Below are 15950 nucleotides of genomic sequence, written 5' to 3' on the forward strand. Positions count from 1 at the left end.
TGTTATTTGTGTTTAATCCTCTTCTCCGACTTCCATGGAGCGTGATGTGTTATTTGCCTAGACTCTAGTTGTTGGTTTTTGTATAGAATAGATGGCCATTTTCTTGGCTGGAGCTGGAGAAAGAAGGGACGGAAGGATAAAAATCACTAAGCTATCTGGTGTGAACAAGCTGGCTAGAACAAACCCTAGACCAAGGGCTGCTTTGTGTGGGCGCATCTTGCAGCAGTTCTGGAACGGCAGATGCTATTGTCTTGGAAATTTCTTATATTTTCCCCTTTGCTGCAGTACATGAGCTGTTTGTGCTGTCCTTGAAAGATTCCCCACTCCAAAAACTGGCAAGAGACAGGGTCTCACTGGTGAGCCTGTGAGAACAATAAAGCTGTTCATTTCCCCAAACAAATATCCCTCTCTCCACCAAAAAACCCTGAAACCCAAGGAAAATGTTTGTCAATTTTTATTTGTTTATTTCTCACTTCTGTAGCTTACTATAGTCAAACTGCAAAGAAGGACATCTATCTGAACAGTGGATTAACCAGCACCAAGAACTATGGGAAGACCATCCTCACAAAGGTAGGAGAGTATCCTCCTCTGCAGAGCGTGAATGTTCCCACGTATGTACATGCATGTTGTGTGCCATGGGATTGTGACAAGCTTCCATGCTCTCTCAGAAACGAGCTGCTGGCTTTCCAATTGAGTCAGATCCTTGAGGACAAGGACATAGGTCACAAAACCAAAATCATCGGTTTTGTTCTTGCAGACAAGGAAAGTCAGGACTGAATGGAATTAGAAGATTGAATTCACTGTGGAGCAGGAATGAGGAAACATAGCTAGTGTCTAATAGGAGATGTAGTTGTCCACATATAAACAGGATTTTCAAAGGATGAACTTAAATGTATTTTGCTTTAAAAAAACCCACAAAACAAAAACCAACAAAAACCCAACAAACAAACCAAAACCAAACCCTCAAACAGAACAAGCAGTGTTATACAAGAAGTAGCCTTACAGTAAGAATAAAATTAGTCTGCTGACTCAAATAAGAAAAAACTTACATGTTTGCTATTATGTACACCTACAACATGCAGATGGATGATTGTGTATGCTTGGTCTATTCCATTTGCAAGGTAAAGCAGTGAAAGCAGTGCAGGCAAAGTAGGTGGTTTAGTTTGGGCCTTTTAATGAAATTCGTCTATCTGATTTTTGTGTATGTCCTGAATAAGTAGAGCAGAGAACAGTGTAATAGACAGGGCTTATTAGTGCTAGTACTAAGCCTAATGTAAATTGATGTTGTCTGGATTTTTCTTTTTTATACTTGATGAGACAGTAAATACGTAAAGGCCTGAATATGAGCTTTGTCTCACTTGTAAAGATACCAGAGCAGTGCTTGTTTTTGCATCTACGAAATCTCTGCAGTTGGGCATATTTCTCTCTTGCTGAATTCTGCTGACTTCTCAGCTGTGCTTTTCTGTAGCCTGATTGTAAAGGGAATTCATAATTGATGTGTGGGCTAAAACTTGGCACAGAAGTTGTCAAGAAGCTAGGAAAAAAAAAGACACTGAAGCTTTGTGTGAGAGGGATGTCGACAAAGAGCTCTAGCTGTTGCCATGCTATTTGCATTTGTTGTTCCATCTCCAAGATGGAGATTACAGCCTTCTTTCTAGTGGCAGGCACAAAGCTTAGGATGAGGCAGTGGGAGCATTATGGATTGGTTTCACAGGGAGAGTGTCGCACAGTGTCCACTTGGGTTTTGAAAGACAAAAAATATCTGCTTAAAACCCTTCCCCAAATTAAACACAATGAAGCACAGGACTGATCTCTGGGCAGCTCTCCTGTTAGCTATGCCAACACTGGGTACCCGTGCTGCTCATTGCAGTGCTTGGTCCTTCCTGTGCCTGCACAGCAGCTGAAACGACGGTTAGCTTGTCAAACTTGTGCCTCTCTCTCTCATGAACTGCTCAGTCTCCTTGTGGTTAACTTTTATTTCTGTGCTAGTTTTATTTGTGGTTATCACCTTGTGAGCTTGACACCATCTGCTGGTCAAGGCACTGCAGGGAGGCACACAGCAAGGCAGAGCCCGTTTGGGATCCTCAGCAGAGGAAGTTGTGTCTTGCAGAAATGGTGTTGGAAATCCATCCCTGCTGGGCCACGTTTTTAGATGTCTTTCCTAGTAATCGTGCAATAGAAGAGCTTATTCAGCACTCCTAATGTCGTCATCCATTTAGAAGAAGTAATTCTAATGGCAAGCTATGTTAAACAAGAGATTGGCTAATCATAGTAGCTGGTGTTTGTTTGGATTGTTTTTTGTTTCAACTTTTTATGCCTTCCAGCTATTTAAAAGCAAATTTTTGTATTTTAAGTATCTGCATTGCATTGAAAACAAGATTGAATTGGTATTCTAGGACAGCATTTTGCCTTTAACAGTGGTTTAGTATTCAAACCTAGTCCTGGAACTTGTCTTTGGAAATGGACCATAATTTTACTTGCCTTCAGTTCTCCACTTAAAAAAAACCAAACCACAAACCACCAACAAACAAAAAACCAAACCAAACCCAAAAAACAACCAACAAAAAAACCCAACCCCTCAACACCCCCCCCCCCCACCCCCCCCCCCCAAATGTTTATAGGAAAATCCCTTTCCATCTCAGTGTATCTTAGAATTGCTGGTGGCCTGGAAGTAGTTGGAATCTTCTGTCCTGTCCTGCTCAGAATAATTTTTTTCAATATTGCTTTTTTCACGTTCAAAAAAGGAGGCTGACCTTGTTACAACTCATGAACTTGGACATAATTTTGGAGCAGAGCATGATCCTGATAGTCTGCCAGAATGTGCCCCCACTGAAGACCAGGGAGGGAAATATGTTATGTATCCAATTGCTGTCAGTGGAGATCATGAAAACAACAAGGTATAGTTGCATAGTTTTGTTTCCAGGTACAAGTCTCTGCTATGGTCAATGACCATTTGCATGGCAAGTCTATTTAGTTAATGATTCCTGTAGCTTGAAACCGTCAGGATGTAATGGCTTAGCCATAAGAAGAAAACATACTTGCATGCTGTTGGGTTCTCTGCCACATAAGCTCATCTTTGGATTCTGAGTTTCACCAGAGTTCATAGCATGCCCAGGTGCTTTTTTTTAATTAGTTGTCTGTAATTAGCTGTGGCCACATGCTCCTAAAAGCAGGTCATCAGCAAGAGCCAAATACAGGACCTTCAGTACCAAATCATGTTTGGGTGGTCCATAGCTATTCTTGTTGGAGAGAGACTGCCAGATGCCACAGCCATGGTGCTCGCCAGTCTCAGATGCTTGCACTGTCAGTGCAGACTTGGCATTGTGCCTGTTCTGCAGATGAGAAGCCAAGATTATCAAGGGAATGATTAGTCTGCAGTCTGGTCTGACTTGCTGTCATTAACCCCTAGCCCTGCTGCCCAGAGGCAGTGCAGTCTCTCCCTGTTGCTACAACTTTACAGCCCTTCCTGGGGATGGTTGCTAGTGTTCCTGAAGCCATGGGAGAGCTGGAGCTGGTTCTGTGACCCCGAGCCAGACTGCATGCAGGTGTCCCTGCATTGTAACACAGCAATGTCCTTTATGGACTCAACCATTACTTTCCCATCTTAAAATTTTTCCAAGGTATCAAACTGGCAGTATAGAGGGAATAACACCAGAATTTGGAGGTGTAAGGAGGCTGAGGCTGTTTTAGATGCCACTTATTGACAGAAAGGTACACTCCTCAGTGCTGCTCTTTCCCCTCGTGACTCTCTAGATGTTCTCAAGCTGCAGCAAAAAATCCATCCATAGGACCATAGAGATCAAGGCCCAGGAGTGCTTCAAAGAGCGCAACAACAAAGTGTGTGGGAACTCCAGAGTGGATGAAGGGGAGGAATGTGATCCTGGCCTCTTGTACCAACAGGCTGATCCCTGCTGCTCTGCAGACTGTAAACTGAAAGATGGTGCCAAATGCAGGTAAGGGGAAATAAGCTGCAACTTCTCTAAACATAGGAGAAACAACGGGCTGGGCTGAAAGCTCCTAAAGCCACCTGCAGTGTCACAGACCTGTTTCCTGGCTTTAAGGTTAAATGTGTGAGCTGAAGACAATAAAGGACTTCAGGAAAGGCTTCTGTGTGCATGCACTGTTTGCATACATTAAGTTTTATAGCATACTTTTACTTTTTCATAGAAGTGTCAAGAGCTACAGGCTTGAAGATTATTATTGTTGTTGTTGTTACTATTATTATTATGGAAATTTAGGCAGTCAAAAATTAATATTAAAAATTTCCTGGGCAAAAAGAATTTTTGCTTGTATGGCAAGGTGGCTTTGAACTGGGATCGCATACTGGTATTTTCAAGACTGCTGCAAAATGTGTTTGAGCAGACAACACAGTGACTGCACTAAATGAGTCCTCTTTCTGTTCTTCTTGCTCTTTGGGGTGTTCGTGGCCCTGTTGCAATGCAGTGTCCAGTCTGTTTTTTCAGAGTTCAGCTCTGCGCCACATAACAGTAGAGAGCTTGTGCAACTCCTGTTGTTTAGCAAGAAATCCCTCAGTTTTAATGAGTGTTTTTGTACTAGAGGCCTTCTTGCATTAGGTGCAGAACAACAAGAATAAAGACAGCGCAGAATGAAGAGTAGTAAACCTTTAGGAAAAACAGAAGGTGGGGAAATGCATGGGGAAGAAAAGAGTAGATCTTGTCCAAAGTTGCACAGCAAATGACAAGAAGAGGATCCAAGTGCCTTGAATAAATATAAGGGTCTCTGTGTTGTCTCTCAGTATGTTGTACTTTCTACATGCTTTTACCTTTGGTAAAAGAAGAGTGAGTGGGTGTGTAGAAAGGTGGTCGTGGGAGGGGGCAGAGAGGGCGAGGATTTTGAATCAGTGAGTCAATCTCCAAGAAGTAACTTCCCCCCCCTCCCCCCCCCCCAAATGTCCTTTTTCCCTGGCTTTGTCATGCTTGTACTTCTTTTTAAAAGATGGCTTAATATTTCCTTCTTTCGTTTTGATCTTTCCACAGTGATCGGAACAGTCCCTGCTGTAAAGGCTGTCAGTTTGAAAGTGCACAGAAGAAATGCCAAGAAGCCATAAATGCCACTTGTAAAGGAGAGTCTTTTTGCACTGGTAGGACGTGGTTCTGTCCCCTTCACGTCAGCTAGCCAAGTGCTTGAGGCTCAGTGTCCTTTTCAATCTGCTTTCAAACTAGTGCCCTTTATTCATCCGGTACATGTAATTTTAGAGGCCAGTTAAGCATCACGAAATTGCCCTATAATGAGTTTCATTGTAGTTCAGGAGTCACTTGGTGATTTACTGCCCAGCACATGAAAAATGTTGATTTTTTTTTCTTTCTTTCTTCTTCTTTGTTTCTTTCCCTTAAAAGAAGAAAAAACAAAACAGTGCGTCACTGGGAGGGGACAAGGATGAGCTGAATCTTGCCATAGAAAGGGTGGAATTACTGCAACTCTGCTTCACTTCCCCACTTGTTTACTTTCCTCCTCATAATCTGTCCTGGAGGCAAGGAGTCAAGTCAGAGCTGCTGCTTTGCTGATGGTGCCTGCAGGGTACTGCTTGGCTACCAGAGTGCCACAATGCCTGAGTTGCTGAAAGCTTCCAGAGCTTCTGCTGCCTCTCAGAGGAGCTGGCAGGCAGCCTGCAGATGAAAGCCGAGAACAAGCTATTGGGGTTCCTTCCTGGGATGAGTCTGGATTTCCTTTATTTTCCTTTTTTCATTTCCTGCACGCTTAGGTGCTCTGCCCTTTGCTCTAACACAGTCCTCCCACTCTGTTGACCCCCATCTGTAGGGAACAGCAGTGAGTGCCCCCCTCCAGGGAATGCTCCAGATGACACAGTCTGTGTGGACATGGGAAAGTGCAAGGATGGGGAGTGCGTCCCTTTCTGCGAAAGGGAGAAGAACCTACGGTCATGTGCGTGCAACGGTGGGTGACACAGGACTGAATTGAAGTGTGTGCTTCAGCTCTGCTCCTCGGAGAGTGCTGGCCTCACCCTGGAGGTTTTCTGTTGGAGGGCACAGTTTCTGGTTTCTGAAAAAGTTTAAATGTTGTTTTTTCAGGGCTAGTGTTTTCTCTTTGGAAAAAGAATGGAAATGTCCTCTTGTCCTCTGATGGTCTGGGTTTGAAGACATGTAGATGAGACTTAGAATCATAGAATCATTTATGTTGGAAAAGACCTTTAAGATCATCGATTCCAACTGTAAACCTCAGACTGCCAAGTCCACCACTAAACCATGTCCCTAAGCACTGCGTCTATGTGTCTTTTAAATACCTCCAGGGATGGTGACCCCACCACTTCCCTGGGCAGCCTATTCCAATGCTTGACAACCCTTTCGTTGAAGAAATTTTTCCTACTATCCAATCTAAACCTCCCCTGGTGCCACTTGAGGCCGTTTCCTCTTGTCCTATCACTTGGTACTTGGGAAAAGAGACCGACTCCCACCTCGCTACAGCCCCCTTTTCAGGTAGTTGTAAAGAGCGATAAGGTCTCCCCTCAGCCTCCTTTTCTCCAAATTAAACCACCCCAGTTCCCTCAGCTGCTCCTCATAAGACTTGTGCTCTAGACCCTTCACCAGCTTTGTTGCCCTTCTCTGGACACACTCCAGCACCTCAATGTCTATCTTGTAGTGAGAGGCCCAAAACTGAACACAGTATTCGAGGTGTGGCCTCACCAGTGCCAAGTACAGGGGATGATCACTTCCCTGCTCCTGCTGTGGCCACACTATTTTTTGATACAGGCCAGGATGCCATTGGCCTTCTTGGCCACCTGGGCACATATGGTCTGGCACCCCAGTTAAAGGAGAGGGCACTCCCCCACCCTCTACCTCCTCTGCTACAGGAGGAGGGGAGGGAAAGTCTGACTGTTCTCTGAATGTAAGGAGATCCCAGCCAACCTCTGGACCAGGCATCTGGCAGAGGAGTGGTGGCCTCCAACAAGTGATTAAAGAAAGATTTCAAAGAGTTTAAGGTGCCTTGAGAACACAAGATTCGCAAGTCCAGTCCCCTGCTGCTGCAAACCTGCCTGTCATATACTGCCATCAATAAGCTTCACTGTTCACTTGCTCCCCATCTGGGCTCTTAAATCCGGTAAAGCAGCTGGGAGCGGGAGGAAAGCTTCACAGGGCCAGTGCGAGGAAGTAGTGTGAGCCCCACGGTTTGAGATGGAGGGCATAGCTAAGGAGAAAGGTGCCTAGAGGACCCAAGGTCCAAGAAATATTTAAATCTGTATCTTGGATGTGTTTGGAACCTCTTCACCTGCCTGTTGATTCCTGCAGTGTTGAGGTATCAGCTTGGAGAGCTTGGTCCCACTGTGTCCCTTAATATGTTGCACAGGCATCTGGTTGAGTTTCAGGCTTGGTCATTGGAGTAACTGAAACTGGGTGACTTGCACAGTCCTGCCTTCCCCAGGGAAGCTGGGCAGGAACACAGTGAGCCAGGGGACATGTGGGGTAATGCGTTTGCTGGTTATGGGTTGCAGGTGATTCTTGGTGCTTCCGAGGAATGAGTTTGTTGTTTTATTACAGAAACGGATAATTCCTGCAAGGTGTGCTGCCGGGACGAGCAGGATAGGTGCATACCGTATGTTGATGCTAACGACCAGTTCTTGTTCCTGCGCAAGGGGAAGCCTTGCACTGTGGGCTTCTGCGATACAAATGTAAGTTTTCTCAGATGTCTATGTACTGCATGCTCTGCTTCTGTGGCTGGGTGTTTTAGTCTGTAATGAGGACTGTGCTAGTAAAGAGAAACCAAAGCTTGACGTGCTGCTGAGCAGGGTGATACTGTGTAAGTACCTCTCCATAGGGTAAATATTAAAGGATGTCTGAGGCTGCAGATGGAAGTTAGTTCTGCAGAGACCTGTGCAAGGTGAAGCTGTTACCTTCTACTGTTGCTTATTGCCCCCTTCTGCTGCTCCTCACAGCTCAGCCAGCTGGCAGTTTGTGTGAAGGAGGTGAATGAATGCTGCCATAAGCTTGGTTAGGTTTGCAGCGCTTGCTGTTTCAGTTGTTCACGTTAGCTCAATTAATTTTGACTAAAATAGTTCAGGTCAGGGAGCAGTCACATGAAAATCTAGCTGGCAGTATCTGAAAGGGGCAGTGAGCCCGTGGCAGGAAGATTGGTGGGTTGCTGGCAGTCAGTGACCGTTTCCGTGGTACACCTGCACGGATAGTTGTGTCACCTGCAGACCCCAACAGTTGAAGCTAAACTGGGTGTTGGCAGAAGGGAGTTTGGGAGGGTGTGCCCCAGCCCTTCCGCTGGCAGAGCTGAAAGTGTGATCATCTACTGTGTTAAACCAGCACAGCCAGATCTGGGAGTCTTATCTGTCTGTAACCTTGGGCTCCTGAGAGCTGCAGCCTTCTCGGTGGGTAATGGGAACTGAGGCTTCCAGTGCTTAAACCTCTCCAGAAATTTCAGTTTTATGTTCCCTAACACAGGATGAGGGCAGGGTGGTTTTTGCACCTCTCAAATGTTAAAACTTCAGCTGTTTCAGACAGCAATAGAATTGAAACTGTTCTGCCAAAAATAAAGTCAATAAAAATGGACTGCTGCTACTGGGCTTGAGTGTAAATCTGTATTCAGAAGGTGAGTCAAGTGCTGCTGTGTCTGGTTTTTTTCACTTCATTACCGTCTTTGTATCTTCTTCCCTCTCCAAGAAGGCAGTAGTTAATGCTTAGATAGCATAAGATTATTTTGTAAATAAGTGTTTACTTTCACAGGGCAAATGTGAGAAGCAAGTACAGGATGTGATTGAACGATTTTGGGATTTCATAGACCAACTCAGCATCAATACTTTTGGTAAGATACATAACCGAATCCTTTGGGGTTGTTTTTTTTTAGTTCATGACATGAACCTCTAAAGTCTCAGAGGGAGTTAGCTGGCTGGTTTTATTCACCTATATGCAAGAGTAGCTAGTAGCTGTGTTTCCGATATATAAAAATACATTTTTGCCTAAAGTTTGATGATACTGATCTTGCCTTTTAAAGCTGAAAGGACAGGGGATCATTTTGCTTTTTTCCACTCCATTATTTTCTAGGCATCTTCCAAGCTTGTAAAGGAGATGATAGCTTCTTGTCTGAATACTAAGAAGTAGGTCAATTAGAGAAAAGGAAATAACAGACAGTCAGAGGTCTGCTAGACCTCTGAGGTCAGCTAGATTCAGCATAGTATAAAGTGGGCCTCTTGGTGGGATTTAAATGTCAACTGACTGGGAGAGGAAAACTTAATTTCTTTCGTAGTTAAGAAAACCACTGAGGCCACGCATCTCAAGCTGAGTGCCTGTACTGAGTCAATGTCCAGCTATTGTGAGTGGGCCTCCTTGGTCTTGATCCTCACCATGCAATCCATGCAGGTAGCCCCCCGGTGTAACCCCCCGGTGTCTCACTCTATGTTACTGGAACCATACAAAACCTGTTAATAAGCCGGTGCTGTGTAATGACTGGGTAACTGCATACGCTCATGGTAATGCTGTGCCTACACAGTGTCATTATCTGGGTTTGGGGCTTTCAATCTTGAGTTCTAGGGTCCAAAAATTGTTTCTTAGGTAATTGTTAAAGCTATTTAGCCTACTCAGTTAGAGGCAGTTTGTATGTCTTTGATGTACAAATATTTTGTTTGTGGAGGCAGGTAGTTATCACATGACTGTAAAATCAGAATTTGGTAACAAACTCTCAGTATGTCTTCTATAATCCAGACCGCAGCTTGCCTAACTGTTCCCAATCAACTCATTAAATGTTACAGCCTGTCAGTATGTCTCATCAGAGAACAGAGGAGAAAAACTGTTAATTGTTAACATTGGATACAACTTTCTAAAAATGTATAATTTCTTTTATCTCTGCCTAGTCCTGCAGCCTGTGCTTCTCTGAGCAATTCTGTGGCTTGCCTTGCATGAGCAGTGGCTGCAGAATGGGGATATGGATGTATATGTTCATGAAACAGTATTTGGTAGGTGACTAACAGATTTGAACTGATTTCACAGGGAAGTTCCTAGCGGATAATATAGTGGGCTCTGTGCTTGTCTTCTCCTTGCTTTTTTGGATTCCTCTCAGCATCCTTGTGCACTGCGTGGTGAGTAAGCTGTCTTTGAGATGAGTGCTCTGTTGGATTGAGCTGTAAGAGAACACCCTTCATGTACAAAATGGCACATGTCTGTGGGAGAAGGTGATGGGAAGCTTTTGGCAAACCCCGGGGGGGAATCCAGCATATGTAAGACCTACCGCTCCTTTCAGTCGGCAGAACTCCTGCTAAACTCTGCTGGGCTCTGGCAGACCCAGTGCTCCCATGACTATTCCCTGGAGCTCTTCTCATTCTTTCCTGGGCAGATTTTCTTTCTCTGCCTCCCGAATTCTCCAAGTATAATTTTGGTAACTTCAAAGTTTTCTAAAGCCCTGCTAAGAAACAAGACATCCACATTTTGTGGAGAGACCCAGAGCAGGAAGTGGTCTTGGTTGAGCTTGGGTGGATGGGTAAAGAGAGAGAGCTCATGGCAACTGGGAGCGTGGGCATGTGGCGTGATGCTGACAGCAGCGTGGGGTTAGAGCAGAGGGATGCTGCGCCTGCAAGCACTGCTGGGATGAATGGGAAGGCATGGGAGGTAGGGGAAGGGAAAAGAGCCTCAGGCACTGCTGTGTCCCTGCAGGGAAACGGGGACAGGGACCTTGCAATTGGGAAACTAACTTTCTTATTTTGTGTGTGTGTGTGTGTGTGTGTGTTTTGGTTTGCTTTTGTTTGTTTTCCAATAGGACAAGAAATTGGACAAGCAGTACGAGGAGAACACAAAGTCCTTGTTTTGCCCCAGTGTAAGTGGCTGTCTGAATATGAATTGGCAGAAAGCTATCCAACGTGTATTAGATAATCTGAACCTAAGGTGTGTGTGGAGTATTTATCAAAGAAGCAATAATAGGGAGCCCTGGAGCCCTGTGCCTCACGCTGCAGATGGATGAATCAATTTGAGGGGAAACTTTTCTTGAACAAGCCTGTATTCGATATATCAAGCACTGCAGCTTGGTGGGGTCTGATTCTTCCTTCCTGTAAGAGCAGTGCCTTGACCTTGTTGACAAAGCAGCTCTCTTGCAGCAGCCGCAGCTCCCAGGGCAGGAAGCTCCTCTGCTCTGTGGAGCACCGCTTCACACAGTGGGCGCCTGTGCACGGGCTCCCCTTGGCATGAGCCATTCAGCAGCTTCAACCACAGACCGCTTGTTCCCAGCCAAGTGGTGTCAGTGAAGCATGAGGCTTAGCGGGACGCTGCAGAAAAATCTCTGCGAAATGTGGTGTCTTTGCTGCAGAATGGTCGTTTGCAGGAGTCAGCTCCTAGTGGCGAGATGTGCTAAAGCCTTCCAGTTGCTTATGGGAGAGCTGGGACCCGTCAATAACATTTCTCACCTTGTAGATACCAAGTTGGGAGAGGGGAAGAGCAAAAAAGTGCCTAGACAAATTTTAATTACAGTCCAGCACAGGGCACCTTCTAAGATAGATTATTTTTTTTGTGTGTGTGTCCTGTCCAGTGCTTTGACAACCCAATTCTTACTAATAACTGAAACATTCAATTAAGGAAGTGTTGTTCTGTAACAGGAGGGGGGAAAAAAAAGCCTTGCAGAGCTCCTTCTTGTACAGCCACTGGGGGAAGCATACCGAAGTCAAAGACCACTGACGCAGGTTGCCTGTCATCTGCTCTGATGTAACTGAAAGTGATTTTAGTTCAAGTCCCCCATAGCTGGTCTTGAATGCAGTAAGAAAAGTCACCTTAAAGCTTTATACCTGAATTCAATCAAGAACATCCCAGAAGGAGGTGTAGCAATAGAGCACAGGTATAGTTAATGGGCTCCTTGCACCAGGAACAGTTTAACAAACAGATCTTGTGTCTTTTGGATCTGCTGAGGATTGAGTGGTTGGGAAATGCAGTACTGGTAGCAGGTAAGCATCTCATCCTGCCCAATGTTAGCATTTACTAAGGTGCATGGGGATTTTTTTTGCCCAGAAATCTCTGAGTATTTTCCAAACCATGCTCAAATAGAAGCAGAAATCAATGGGGTTTAAGTTAATCTGGGTTGTAGAATTTGGGTGTGATCACAGTGGTCCCTCCAGTCTTTGACCCTGTGTTCAGTGCAGCTTCTTGCATGTGAAACAGGAAACTCCTCAGGTTGGAAGAGTGGAGTAAGGTGTACCTTGGACTGATTCCCTGCACTGAGCTCTCAGTGTGATCTGGCATGACCCTGTGTTTCCAGTGCTAGGTTTTGCCAAAGCAGTGTTGGGCCCCAGGGAGGTGGGGCCGAGTTGTCAGCTCTGTCCCAGTGAGGCTGCCACCCGTGGTGCTTTATATGGAGAAGGAACAAGCAGAGAGAAAAGGGCCCTTCTGCCTTTAGTGCTTAGTGTAGCTGATTTCATGAGGAAAAAACAGTGGAACAAATTACTTTTGTTGGATGCTCCCTTGCTCCTGTGTAAGTATAAATCTACTGTGGAGGAAAAGGAGTTGGATTTTGAATTTCACAGTGCAGTGGGTTCAGCCTGGCTAGCACAGAGTAACCTGCAGTGGCACAAGGACAGTCGGCACATCTCTGCTGGGAGTGGAGGGGAGGACACAGTAGCCTTTAAATGGTTCTAACAGGTGTGCAGGTGCTCCTCAGATGGTGCCTGTTGCCTGTTCCCTTTGAAAAGGGTGTAAAAACTGAACCCTGGACTAGATACTGGTTGCTTTTCCCAGTGATGTGGCTGCTTGTGTCTTGCAGAATGTGGAGATGCTCAGCAGCCTGGACTCTGCCTCCGTTCGAATCATCAAGCCCTTCCCCACGGCGCAGTCGACAAGCCGGCACCAGCCTCTGCAGCCCATCACGGCCGTGCCTGCCGTTGCTGCGGCACCCAAACAGGACCACCAAAGAATGGACACTATTCAGGAGGACCCGAGCACCGACTCTCACATTGACGAGGACGGGTTTGAGAAGGACCCTTTCCCAAATAGCAGCTCAGCCGCCAAATCTTTTGAGGACTTGACAGACCATCCTGTCATTAGGAGTGAGAAAGCTTCGTCCTTTAAACTACAGCGCCAGAACCGGGTGGACAGCAAAGAAACAGAATGCTAGTGTCTTGCTGCCTTCTAAACATGACTTGTGTCTGCAAAACAAGGATCTAAACCCATTTCATTTATATAAATATAAATATATGTATATATATTTTTGTGAGGGAGTGGGAGAAATAAGGAAGTGACCTACTGCAGATGCTGGTCATGTGTATGACCTTCCTTGAATTACATTTATTAGAGCATTATATCTTTTAAAAAGGAAAATCCAGACTAAAACTGGCTTGTTTTTGAAGCTTATTGGATTTGTTTTTCTATTCCCTTGACCTTCAACATTTCCTTCAACCTGTGGTGCAAACCCAAATATCCTGCTGGATATTGGATTGTGTATATCAGCCTTTTTTATAATTTAATATTTTGTAGTCTGACAGCACTGATAGACAAAATTAAGGGGCTTTTAAAAACAAAATGAAAACACTGCAGTATGTTCCATATAGAGTAGATCATTTAGCAATTTAAGGAACATGTAAGCAAAGCCTAAACAGATGACTTCAGAACAACACGAGAGTAATGAAACAGATAAAAATAGTCACACAGCATTGAATGAAGATGCGTAATTGGAATCAAGCAGCTTAAGATATACAGCTTCTAAATAAATAAAAGGATCATAGAGAGGCTGTTAAAAATGAAATGCTCCTCCAGCATGAAACTCTTTTGCCTCTATTACTGAGGTTGTCTTTGTCTTCGTGGCAGAGAAAGGCCTTCCTTGGGAGTTCCCCACTCTGCACAAAGAGGCTTGCATGTTGCAGGTGTCTGGTACAAGGAAGTGTAAGGGGAGAAATCATTTATGCGGATGAGGACTGCTTTAATGAACTGTTTACAGCAGTTGTTTCGGTGCAGAAATGTTTTTCTGAATGTTATTTTGAAATGGTTAACACTATTGTTGAGATGTTCAAAGAGGTGAGCCTCAGTTTTCAGGGTCTGTGCGGCCTTTGGAAGCTCCTACTGCATAAATAAATGGTGGGGGGGGGAAATTCACTCCACTGCAGGGGGGGCATTTGTTTAAAAACAATTGTGAAAATGAAAAAAGAAAGAAACTTTTGTTAAACTTACAGGGCAAGTATTGGGAGGAGACTTCTTGACTTCAACTTCCCACACAGTACAATGTGATGTTAAAAGTTGGTAATCTAATGGTGTCCTCTACTTTGAGTCACCTGGAGATCTGCAAGGCGAGCTGGGAATGGCAGGAGTGTTGTTTTAGCTTAGTAGCAGATGGACTGATGCAGTGGAGTCACAGAGCAACTCTCATGACAGTAAAGCAGCATCTTAAGCCTGCATTGGTTTTCTCCCATGATCTGACATAAAATGTGACCAACAGTAGAACCGTTTTAACTGTTACAAGCCTGCACTCAGCTACAGGGGAACTGCAGCTGTGGAAAAGCCTTTGTGTTTTTAAATGTGACAGGAAAAGAACCAAACCTGTGCTGAAAGGATTGTGGGAGTACCCCCCTCTCCTCCCCACCCAAGGATACTTGTTACATTAATACTTGAATGTGTGCCTTATGGTATTCGTATCTGACTAGCTATTGTGTTTTATGTACTGGTTTTGAACTTTGGGGTTTGTTTTGGTTTGGTTTTCTTTTTTTGATTCAGTGCAAAGTATATGTGTGAGGAGTTAATTTAATTCCTAATACAATAAAAGCTTTTTATATTAAAAAAAAAATTAGCTAAACAAGAGCTGTTTCTGTGCCGTTACAAGTCGGATGCAGCCAGACTTGAGCCACTTATTTCTAACTGCTCCCCTCTGAAATGTGGCTGCTGTGGAGGCTGGACCCTGAGCATGAGGGTGTGGATCTGTGCCTGTGGGGCTGCACTGCTTCCCACAGGGGATGGAGTTGGTCTTGCCACCTGTCCTGTCGATTACGGTCAGTTCTGACAGTGAAATTCGTATCTAAGGTATGGCTGTGTGCTCAAATGCCTTTCCAGGTAGCATGTCTGTAAGTATGTGTTCTCAGCACTAAGGTCTTTCTTTACTTCCCAAGTGAAAACGAGGCAGTGGCAGGTGCTTGGGAGCATGAAAATAGAGGTTTGGAGCAGTCCTTGGACATCACAGAACCCGTCCACCAATCTGAGCCGTATTCCAGAAACTGTCAAAACAGTTTTCGCACAGTTTCTTTGTAACTACAAACTACTGTAACTACAGCTTCCACAGGGAGCCCCTTCTGCCGTTGAGCCAGTCTTTACTGTAAGCATTTATTACAGAAAGGACCAGTTTAATATTCATAAATATTTATGAATCAAACTAGTGTCTAGTCTAGCTCCAGGCACATGAAAAATCACTACTTATGCTCCAGTTTATAACACTATTACATAGTAGATGACAGGACAGGTTTTGGCCAGCTTGTCTTAAACAAAACAAAGGCAGACTCATGGTGCTAACAACACAGAACAGCTTGATGCTCTCTCATCAGTCTCCATCTTGCCCAATGTGCAATAAATACATCACTATTGGCCTCATCTTTGTTTTGTGCCAATGTAACTGTTAATACAGTCCAGAATTATGTAGGAGTTTTATTTGCTGTGATATGCTATTTACTTGTTTTTAATCCATGGCCCAGCAGTACCCTCATTTCTGCTGCTATCTGGCTGGTCAGCCAGTTATTTCCCAAACTGCTTTTTCTCCATGCTTGTTGAAATCCACCTAGGTTTCAGGTAATCTTTTGCAGTTTGTAAAGGTAGTTTTGTCACTATACATAGTATGCCATTCTCATCTGTTACATCAGTTGTTAAATTATAGATGAGTACCAAAGCACACTTGAAAGGTCTCCTTAACTTGATAGCAAATGATATATGGTGCAGCTTTGTCAGCAGAGATGCAGACCCTTTCTAGTAGTTTCTTCAAGCTCCAAGCTTCTCAAAATGAGCACGTGCATCACCAGTTTTGTACTACCCAAG

The 15950-nt window shown here is 44.5% G+C and overlaps 1 protein-coding gene and 1 long non-coding RNA gene across 2 annotated transcripts in view; one reads left to right on the forward strand and one right to left on the reverse strand.

The window, feature by feature from the left end:
- The window catches only part of ADAM17 (ADAM metallopeptidase domain 17), a 35601-nt gene extending 22306 nt beyond the window's left edge, over positions 1–13295 (forward strand). Inside the window, exons 10-19 of the mRNA XM_069805831.1 lie at positions 482–570; positions 2745–2897; positions 3754–3953; positions 4998–5101; positions 5779–5913; positions 7512–7642; positions 8703–8781; positions 9963–10051; positions 10726–10782; positions 12709–13295. Of these exons, the coding sequence (XP_069661932.1) occupies positions 482–570; positions 2745–2897; positions 3754–3953; positions 4998–5101; positions 5779–5913; positions 7512–7642; positions 8703–8781; positions 9963–10051; positions 10726–10782; positions 12709–13059 (1388 nt within the window). The 3' untranslated portion in view covers positions 13060–13295. The remainder of the gene's footprint in view (positions 1–481; positions 571–2744; positions 2898–3753; positions 3954–4997; positions 5102–5778; positions 5914–7511; positions 7643–8702; positions 8782–9962; positions 10052–10725; positions 10783–12708) is intronic.
- LOC138689721 (uncharacterized) lies at positions 13189–14241 on the reverse strand. The gene is made up of 2 exons (XR_011328624.1): positions 14109–14241; positions 13189–14000 (listed from the first exon to the last, which is right to left on the reverse strand). It is a non-coding gene; the product is annotated as an uncharacterized lncRNA (long non-coding RNA).
- Positions 14242–15950: the final 1709 nt, after the last annotated feature.

This window comes from Haliaeetus albicilla, chromosome 18, assembly GCF_947461875.1.
Source record: "Haliaeetus albicilla chromosome 18, bHalAlb1.1, whole genome shotgun sequence".
Lineage (NCBI taxonomy): Eukaryota > Metazoa > Chordata > Aves > Accipitriformes > Accipitridae > Haliaeetus > Haliaeetus albicilla.